This window comes from Mesocricetus auratus, unplaced genomic scaffold (genome assembly GCF_017639785.1).
Source record: "Mesocricetus auratus isolate SY011 unplaced genomic scaffold, BCM_Maur_2.0 Super-Scaffold_100691, whole genome shotgun sequence".
NCBI classification, from domain to species: Eukaryota; Metazoa; Chordata; class Mammalia; order Rodentia; family Cricetidae; genus Mesocricetus; species Mesocricetus auratus.
In genome coordinates this window covers 5382810-5393131 of record NW_024429267.1, presented here as the reverse complement: position 1 = coordinate 5393131, position 10322 = coordinate 5382810, and the positions used below count along the sequence as shown (strand labels likewise).

Below are 10322 nucleotides of genomic sequence, written 5' to 3'. Positions count from 1 at the left end.
ACTTTGGAGTGAAATGCTTTAGCAATGTCAAGATGAAATGTGTTAAATGATTTGAGAGAGAATAAATCAGGGGCAAAGGCTCAAATTAAAAAGTGAAAATGGTATTTATTTAGCTTTTAGGAAATTAAATAACAAAACCCAGAATAAAGCAAAACAAAAACCATAACATGTCATATGACTGATCATGTCCAAGCACAATAGCAATTATTAATGAATATAAAAAATAAAATTTACCATTTGTATTTGCTCTTTTCCCAACTTTTACTACATGGATATTTTTAGAAGCTTGAGCTAAAGAAAAGAGGAAAAGAATCCCAGAGCTACCCCAGCCCCTACCATGTGACTGAGAATATGGTCCCATAGGGAAACACATTTCTATTGCTGGAGACCCACACAGTTAGATTCCTTGGAACTCTGGACGAGTACTTTCATGAGGAACACAGGCACTGTCTGTCAGAGCACCAGCCAACCTGGTCTGGCACTCGTCGGATTTTCTAAGCTCTCCAGAGAACAAAAGTTCTAAGCTGTCAGCATTCCTGGCAGCCCAGTCTAATGCCACTGCCATCGTTCTCAGTAGCAGCCTCCCAACTGCACCAAACTGGGAATTAACAGAACTGTAGGTCAAACTTTGACCTGTATTTCTGGGAGCTGGAAGGCAGTTGGTATAGGAAGATAAGGAGTAGTGCCTGCTAACTCTACTCAGTGAACACCTTCAAGGAGTAACCAAATGTGCTGACTGTATTTACCCACCAGTTCAAAACAAGCCTAGAACCAATGAGCAGGCCACACTAGACCAAGCCTCTCAAAACAGAGGCAGATTTAGTGAATGAAGGCCACTGCCCATACTAATAACCTCAGTTCATCTAGGCCCTCTCCAGAAGAACCTTATCAACCTCCTGCTTCAAAAGGTACCTCTGGCCAGGGCAGAGAACAGAAAGAAGCAGGACTTCCAGCTAGAGCAATGCCGCATGAAGTTTAAGTTGTGCAGAAGACTACAGCGTGAGATGACAGCATCACTAATATCTAGAGCTAGAGCTGCGGTGCTGGCCTGCTGGACCACACTCCTGGAGGGTCTTAATGCAGCTTAACGGCCGTTGCCCAGATGTCGTTGCTGGGGATCGGGGGAAGGACCCATCCTTGGGGAACGGAGTTGCCTTTAGGATGATCAGATGGCACCAGGTACTGATCCCAATCATGCCTTAATAAGAACATTACAGAACAATGTTTATTTCTGGTTTTCCCATGCAAGACACTCATTATATTTCATACCTAGGATACTGTTTTCAAATGACAGATGTACTAACCTGCTACAGAACTGGTTTTCTGGGAAGTATGCCAAGGGTCACATTAATGTACACATTTAAGGAAAAACTTAAGTTATAACTGTGTAATATTTGTAGATTCTGTATTTGTAATCTCAATCTCTCTCTCTCTCTCTCTCTCTCTCTCTCTCTCTCTCTCTCTCTCTCTCTCTCTCTCACACACACACACACACACACAGGGCGGAGGCTAACCTTGAACTCCTAATCCTCCTGTTTCTACTCCCCAAGTGCCACCACACTTGGCTATATTGGCAAATTTCAATCATCCCATGTGGCATTTTCATGGACACAAATTCAGAGACAGAGAAAAAATAACCGCCACCATCCTGCTTTCTTCCTTGCAGTTCTTACAGTATAAGTTAGCATCCTTTTTGTGGTCTACTCTGTGCCATGTTGTTCAGTTTTGTGCTCCTTACTGGTGACTTTACTGTTTAAAATACCTGGTGAAGTGCTATTGCTAAATGTGAGAGAGTTGTGAGGCACCTTGTGGAGAAGATAATGTGCTCTAGACAAGCTTTGTTGGACACAGATTATAGTATCACTAGCCCTGATGCAATGCTTATAATCAACAGAATAAATTATGCTAGGTGTCTTCAAACATACACATGAGACAAGGTGGTAATCAGCTAATAAGAAAAGTAAGACTAAGGTTGGCTCTGCAGTTAAGAACACTGGCTGCTCTTACAGAGGATCTAGGTTTGACTTCCAGGTTCCACATGGTGGCTCACAACTGTCTGTCACTCCAGTTCCAGAAAATCTGATGCCTTCTTCTGGCTTCCATAGGCAACAGGCACACATAAGGTACAAAGACACACACTCAAGCAAAATATCCAATCGCATAAAATTAAAAAAAAAATCAAGACAAGAGGCTCAGCTGTCTCCTTCAGGTTCAGTATTCTGTGACTCAATGTTCACAGTAACTTGAGTGAACACCCCAATCATCAAGAATATGTTTAAAGGCAAAAGTTAAAACTCATCCTGAAAAATAAATGTGATATGCCAGAAAATTCCTTCCCAAGATTTAGAAATTACTAGAGTGTTGGAAGGAACCTCAGTTCTTTTCTTTGAGACCCCCCAAGGTCCTAAGATGTTTTAGCCTGGAAAACAACAAAATGATGCCAGGCAACAAGTTTATACAGTCCGGAACATCTACTCTTTTACTTTGTTTTACCTCCAGACTACCCAAAAGACTGCATGTAGGCAAGAGGCTTTGCTAAAGCTCAAAGAGCACACGCTAGTCTACCATCTCCATTTTATAGAAGAGGGCATCATAACCCAGACAGCTGAGAATCACCCAGCTCCTGAGTAGCTGGTTCAGCCGAGAGCATTGGGCTTTAACCTGCAGGCACTCAGGCATTAGCATCAGGCACTCAGGCCTTAGCCTCTACAGGCAACTATTCAGGAAAAAAAGGTTTCTCTTCCTGGGTTGACTTGGCAGCAAAAGAGAATTAAGAAAACAAGGCCAGCTATGGTGATGCTGTCTTTAATTCCAGTACTGAGGAGGTGGTGGCAAGTAGATCTCTGTGTTCACGGATACCCTGGCCTACAGAGCAGTCACAGCTGAGTTTCTTTATCTGTTCAATTGGAGACACTGCCTTCCAAGAATTAATGTGGACTTTTTTTTTTTTTTGGTTTGACGAGACAGGGTTTCTCTGTATTGTTTTGGAGCTGTCGGTCCAGCCCAAGAGGACTTTTAAGATACTAGTGGCGCCAGGCACTCAGGAGGCAGAAACAGGTGTATCTCTGTGAGTTCAAAGCCAGGCAGCCTGGTCTACAACTTTACAAAGAGAAAAAAAAGATGCTAGTGGCCCTTCAAATTTGGCAGCACTATACACCCCAAAAGAACTTTAAAAAAAAATGCGACAAGAGACCTCAGTGGTGGAATCATCTCATCAAGAGCTTACTGCTACCAAGCAAAGGGAGAGAAGAGGCTGCCCTTCTGACCTTATCTGAATGAGTGCAGGCAGGGAGTGCTCAGCCTGGAGGTAATACTGGCGGAATGGCTGCAGGAGGTGAGCAAGTGGGAACTCATCTGAAAGAGAAAGGCACAACATGTCACCTTGCTTGCTGTAAAGAGTGCACTCTCAAGGCAGGTTACTGAGCCACTGATTATGACAACAGGATAACTTCATCTCCTCCATAACCCTGACTTCCACCATATAGTTGAGAATCTCAACTTATCGTCAGGACTTCCTTTCTGCTTAAATTGGGTTTCTCACTATAAAAAGAACTGTCAACTTAGATATTTCCTCCATCTCCACTGGAAAGGATAAACTTACCTGGATCTCCAAATAACTTGGACTCAATTTCTCGTTTCTGAAGTAAAAGTTTCTCTTTCTCTTTTCTCTGTTTCTTTTCTAATTCTCTTTTCCTCTCTTCCTCCTGTTCTCCTTCCAGCATAACTCGGAGGGCTCTCTCTTCAGCTTCATACAGTTCAGAGCGCTTTTTAATGAGTTTTCTCAGACGCTGAAGATGATGCTCAAAAGTCTCATCTGCTGAGGCAGGAGGACAGACCCCTGTGCAAAAAGAAGCAAATGGAGGTTCTTTTGCCTCTGTATTCCTAGGCAGAGAGCTCTAGGGCTGCAGCTTTCCTGAGTCACTCATCCTGGGTTGGGCTTTTCAGTGATACAGCTGCCTTTGAGTCCTCCATGCTCCTGTAAGTAACTCCTTCACTACACTCACTGAAAGATGTAGGATGGTGCATCTGCATTTGGCTTTGAAGTGCAGTGAGATCTTAAAATGGCAAAGGGATGGGACTCAAGGCTTCCAGACAAACAGACCAGCAAGGGCAGCTGAGGCAAGTAAATGGAAGGCAGGACTAAATACTACCAGAAAACCAACCCAGTTGGAATAAACTTCTCTGAAGAGGCTTTGGTTGCCTGGCTCAAGTGCTCGGGTTCCCTTCAGAGGGCAAGGGCAATCTGTGGAGATCTACGACCAAAGGTAACACGAGGAAAGCTCAGGACATCCATACTCTAGGCCCTATCCAGTCATTTAAATCTTTCCAAAAGCACTAGTTCAGGTTTAAAATGCGTTTGCAGGAGCAAGCATGTTTCCAGCTTGTTCTGGAGAGGCAAGTTAGGGGTAAAGGTGTGGCACACGGCAAAGGTCCAGCTACAACAGAACAGACCTATAGAGAAGTGTAGTGCTCTCCACCCCTACCTCTCTTTGCAAGTGAGTCACTGTTCTACTGCTGTGATAAGATCAAGACCAAGACAACTTATAAAAGAAAGCATTGAATTTGGGGTTGCTTATACTTTCAGAGGGTTAGGTTCTATGACAATCAATGTGGGGAGATTGGCAGCAGGCAGGCAGGCATGGTGCTGGGAGTGTTTGCCCTGATCCACAACCACGAGGCAGAGAGTTAACTGGGAATGGTATGAACTTCAGAAACCTAAAAGGTTTCAAAACCCCTAGGACACATTTCCTTCTCTAAGGACACACCTCCTAACCCTTCCCAGGCATTTCCACTAACTGGGGACCAAGCACTCGAATATTGGAGTCTATGGTGGCCATTCTTAAACCACCACAAGGGGCTAAACAGTTTGTGAAGCTTTCTGCTTCAGAATTTCAAAGTCACCATCTGTGACTCCAATTCCAGGGTATGGTATGGACACGCTCTTCTGTATATTGTATACACAGATAGCCACACATACACATTACTAAAAATAAATAAAAAACAAAACAAAAAAACCAGCCCCAAATTTCTGAGCTATTTCTGTCAAGACCGGTTACTTTAGAGAGCAAAAATAAGTAAGTACCAAATGTTCTTCCTCCAAAGATATTTGCAAGCTGGGTGGTGGTGGCACACGCCTTTAATCCCAGCACTCAAGAGGCAGTGGCAGGCGGATCTCTGTGAGTTCGAGGCCAGCCTGGTCTACAGAATGAGTTCCAGGACAGGCTCCCAAACAATACAGATACCCGTCTCAAAAAACAAAACAACAACAACAACAACAAAAAAGAAAGTAAAAATGCAAAGCCATACTTACCTTTCCTTGCTGCAGCTTCTTTCCTCAGTTTCCGCAATTTCTCTAGAGCACGCAGAATGTCCACCATCCTTTTAGTGTCTGACTGCTTTTTCCTTACTTCAGATAAGACCCCATCAGCAGCCGCTTTGAGTTCCTGTTCCTGAAGGGAAAAATGCCACAAGAACTTGTATTAGACCTTCCTACAGGCAAACTTCAGAGGATCAGATCACCACAACAGGCTGCTGGGTCTGTGTTTGTATTACCCAGGCCTGGCACGCTACAGTGGTTCAGTCAAGGGCTTCTTTTTTAGTTATCATCATCATCATTATTATTTTTGGTGTGGGAGGTTTTGAGACAGGGTTTCTTGTGGCTTTGGAGACTTCCTGGAACTAGCTCTTGTAGACCAGACTGGTCTTGGACTCACAGCAATCCTCCTGCCTCTGCCTTTCTAGTGCTGGGATTAAAGGCATGAGCCACCACCACCCGGCTTACTGGTTATACAACCATGTGGCTGCTTTGTTTGCTGAGACTGCCCCCTATGGGCCCCAGGCTGGCCTTGACTCAACTCCCTATCTTCTCACCTCAGCCTCCCACTGATGCTATCTACCTCTCCCAGCTGATCATACAGCCTTCTCCCCCTTTCTGGTTTTGTTTTGTTTCTAAAAGATTGTCTTACTCTGTAGCCCAGATTGGCTACAAACTGAGGCATTCCACCTGCCTCAGCCTCCTAGGTACTGAAGTCACAGATGCGAGCCACCACGCCCAGCCCCATATAACCTTAAAGGGGAACCTCTCCTCTCAGCCGCTTCAATACCTGCATGGAGTTCCTGTTTCTCCATGTTTTAGGTGTGGTCCAGAAGTGCCCACATCTAATTTACCTTTCACACTCAAGTTCTAGTAAGAATGCAGGTTAACAGACCTGAATAATCAGGCTCCCAAGGAGGACAAGAAATGGAACTGGAAAAGCCTAGGAGTAACACTGTAAGTCTGTCCTTCTCTGCTCCCAAAGATCCCAACGATTACTTCCACACAATCATCTTTCACACACTGGAAGCCAGTCTTCCATATCTGCATCTGCTTGCCTAATTCTCTTTCCCATCCGTCAAAGAAGTGTCTGCAATTCCACCATTACAGCAATGACCACGCCACTTCACTCCTCTGCTTGGAAAACTGGGACTATCTGGACCCGGAGCTTCACTTGGCTTCAGCACTGCCTTAAGGCTCAGCTCAGAGATCAGATGTCATTACATTATCCAGGAAGCCTTCCTCCAATGAACTAGTTATTTTCCCCTGGGCTCCTTATACTATTTTCAATTGAAAAACCTATGCCATGCTGTACTGACATGATCCCCTACATGGTTCTAAGCAATCACAGAGAAGAGCTATGCTTTGTTCCTCTCCATCCCTGTTATCACACACCAGGCCTGATACATAATGGGCCTTTAGTAAAATGTAAGCTGAAGTGACTCTAATTTCATCAACGTATTGCCTGCCTAGTGCTGACATTCCTGAGGGTGCAATGCCACATCTTGCTATCAATAGACTTTTCAGCAATCTATATTGATCTCTAGGGAAGTGGTAGGCACAAGGAAAAGGGAGGTAGTACTAGCTAGCTTTATGTCAACTTAATGTGAGTGTCCAATTGTGGGTGGTGTACCCTGGTGCATCACGGTCCTGGGATATATAAGAAGGCAGGCTGATCAAGACCTGGAGAGCAAGCCAGTGAGCAGCACTTCTCCAAGGCTTCTTCATCAGCTCCTGCCTCAAGGTTCCTGCCCGGTTTGAGTTCCTTCTGTGACTGCCTTTAATGATGAGCTGGGATACGGAAGTGTAGGTGACATAAACACTTTCCATCCCAAGATGCTTCTGGTAATGTGTTTCATCACAGCAATAGAAACCTAACTAAGACAAAAGTGTTAGCAGATTGTGGAGAGTAGAGGAGCAAAAGGACCCTTAGCACTGCCCCAACAAGACCTGAACAATGACACCAATAGATGTGCTAGCAGGGAAGGGAGAAAACTCCAAAATCCTCAACTCTAAGCCACTTGGGAATGCTCAGAGCAAGAGAAATGGTCTTCTCCAGAGACTAACAGCTCAATTCATTATCCAATACCAAGTGGTCAGCCCTGAAATCATATATATATACATATGGGACTCATCAGGTTGTATTTATGTATATATGTAACAATAAGTAAAGAAAAAAGTCATGAATTCAAAAGAGAACAAAGGAGGTACATGGAGAGGTTGGAGGGAAGAAATAGAAAAAGGGAAATGATGTAATTAATTTTCAAAAAATATTATAAAAAAAGCAGCAGTGGGGCTGGAGAGATGGCTCAGCAGTTAAGAGCACTTGTTACTCTTACAGAGGAGCAGGGTACAATTCCTAGCACTCATATAGTGGTTCACAATCATCTGTAACTCCAGTTCCAGGGGATCCAACGTCCTCTTCTGACCACCATGGGCACTAGACACATAAACATGCAGACAAAACACTCACATAAAACAAAATGAATAAATATAAAATAATAACAACAGCATTCAAAGGTAAAGAGGATGCCTTCAACCAACACTTGGCAAATCCTCTCCCCTTGTTTATCATGGGATAAACAAGCTTTGTAAGCAGACAACCCAGGCTTAAGTCTGAAACAACACTGGTATAAACTGTGTGACTGTTGTCAAGTTAACTGCTTTAGGTCTCAACCTGTAAAATCAGCGTAATAAATTTCTGAGAGTTGTAAGTGCTGAACTGGGGTGACGAGGGCAAGCACAGAGAACAGTGTGGCATCCTGGGACACCACTGTATTTGGGTTATGCACACTCCCCTCTTACAGGAAGCCACTTGGCAGCCAAGCTCCTTTGCCCTCTCCAGTCAACGCACCCAGCAGCCCCAGACCTCCACCTTTACATAAACTCCTCACTAAAACAATCGAACGGCTTTCTTCTCCCCATAATGACCATTGAACTTGGACAGTTTCTATTCAAACATACTCCCACTACATCCTACTAGCTTGAACAGGTTTTTGGTGCATGCACAGTAAGGTAAAAGGTAAATATGTGTCCAAGTAAACTTTTAAACAGAATAACCTACTTACCATCTTATGCCTACGCACAATGGGAAGTGCTTATGATTAAAATCAAATGCATCATGGGAAAGAACAAGCACAGCAGAAAAGATGACGGGGCCTAACCTCTCAATCAAAACAGAGAATCATCCTTATTAAACACATTAGTAACAACCAAGCTCTTCCTCTTTAATCCCACAAAAGGAAGTGCCAAAAACAACCAGACTTCGAGGATTTTCTTTTGTGTGGACCCTATGGCTGCCAATCTTGATAATGTATTCCTTTCTAGACTGTACTTAGTATTTGCTTTGTTTTTTAAATAAAGTTTTCTTGCTAATTTTGCAATTCTTCGTGAGCCCTTATTTCAATCATTTGAATAAGAGGTCCAGTACCTGGAAACACCTAGACAAGACAGACTCACACCACCCCAATACACAGGGACTCATAGTTTCGAAGTCATAAACAAATGAATTTTGGGGAAAACTACTACTAATCTCATCAGCTGATTAGATTATAAAGATCTCGAGGTGTGGCTCAAGTCCTCTAAATTTGGATGCTTAGGACAGTATAAATCATAATACGAAGACCGGTTAGTACTGAACATCAGTAAGCAGATCTAACTTTGAAGCAGGGGACAGGTGTCTTCCCAGAAATGCACCAGTGTGAACTTGTCAGGTGTTTACAGGACTTCATAGTGTACGTTCTAGAGTTTTGTGTACCATACATCATCAAAACGGAATACTGAGCAAAGACGTGGGAAAGGCTAGCTTTCACGGTTAAGTATCCAAGCTAACCAGCACGCAGATCCAGGTGTCAGTCACCACCGCTCCTGAACAGTAGTTCTCACCCGCTTCTTTTCCTCCACTTCCTGCACACACTTCACCCTCCAGCGGTCGATCTCCTGCTCCCTCTCCGTGGCCTGCGCGGCCTCCGCCTCCCGCTCAGCCTCGCGTTCCCGGGCCCTCTCACGAAGCCGCAACCGGCGGCGCCGAACCCTCTTCAGCCTCCGTCGCGCCTCGCCCACATAGGCGGCCTGGGCCAGCGGCTGCAGCCGCTCGGCTAGCTCTGCTCGCAGGGGCACAGCCTGAGCGTGTAGCGAGGCCCAGGCCGCTCCGTCGGTCTCGGCCTCGCGCAGGGACTGCCCCAGGCTGCGTAGCCGCCGCACCAGGCGCAAAGCGGCGCGCAATCGCGCGCGCACCTCGCCCAAGCTAGGCCCGACGGGTGTGCGTGGGGGACCAGGGCCGCCTGGCCGCCGAGGGTTCCCGAACACCGCCTCCAGCCATTGCCGGTCGCGCAGGCGCTGCAGGGCCGCGTCCCCGAGCACGTCGGGCGGCGGCGGCGCCTCAGCCCAGCGCGGGCTCCAGGGAGGCCCAGGGCCTGGAGGCGGTGGCCGCGGACGCTCGCCGGCGTCGGGCCCCGGGAAGGGCCGGCACTGCGGCGGCGGCGGCGGCAGCGGCGGCGGCGGCACCGGAAAGAAGGAGCCACTACTGCCACCGCCGCCGCGGGAGGCCTCGGCCGGGGCGCGGGGCTGCAGTGCCAGCGGAGGCTGGAGGAAGGGGGCGGATGCCCCCGGGAAGGGGCCGGGCCGCTGGGGAAGAGGCGGTGGGAAAGCCGGGGAGGGCAGCGGCGGGGGCGGACAGCCGAACGGAGCGGAAGGCGGTGGCTGCGGGGGCGGCGGTCCTTGGCGGCCCTGGGCGAAGAAGGGTGGCAGGGCCATGTCTGTAGCGCAGCAGCTGGGAGCTGTGACAGTAACCTGTGTGCTTCAATATGCTAGTTCCGGGAGGAAGTGACGTTCCACAACGCGACTCCCCCAGCTTCACTCTCCTCCCGGAAGTGCGTCGTACTGCAGTGTTTTGGTTCGCAAGTGCTGTCATTTGTGAACCTTCTAGGTGAGGGACTACAGAGACACAGCCCGAGGCTGGAAGACAAGGAGTTAATCATAAGAGAGGAACACAGTTTGGATGGAGACG

The 10322-nt window shown here is 46.7% G+C and overlaps 1 protein-coding gene across 1 annotated transcript; it reads right to left on the bottom strand.

Moving 5' to 3' along the window:
- Positions 1-85: 85 nt before the first annotated feature.
- Positions 86-10137, bottom strand: Pdcd7 (programmed cell death 7). Its single transcript, XM_021230377.2, has 5 exons — positions 9200-10137; positions 5312-5450; positions 3602-3838; positions 3267-3354; positions 86-1198 (listed from the first exon to the last, which is right to left on the bottom strand). The coding sequence occupies exons 1-5, from the start codon at positions 10067-10069 to the stop codon at positions 1075-1077; spliced, it is 1458 nt and encodes a 485-aa protein (XP_021086036.1). The 5' UTR covers positions 10070-10137; the 3' UTR covers positions 86-1074.
- Between the last annotated feature and the right edge of the window lie 185 nt (positions 10138-10322).

What these genes read in the sequence shown, in the direction of transcription:
- Pdcd7 (XM_021230377.2), bottom strand. Translation starts at nt 10,069, where the DNA reads ATGGCCCTGCCACCCTTCTTCGCCCAGGGCCGCCAAGGACCGCCGCCC. An exon ending in AAGTGGAGGAAAAGAAGCGG is followed by an intron (nt 5,451 to 9,199) that starts GTGAGAACTACT and finishes TTTTCCCTTCAG; the next exon opens with GAACAGGAACTCAAAGCGGC. An exon ending in AGAAGCTGCAGCAAGGAAAG is followed by an intron (nt 3,839 to 5,311) that starts GTAAGTATGGCT and finishes CTTTTTGCACAG; the next exon opens with GGGTCTGTCCTCCTGCCTCA.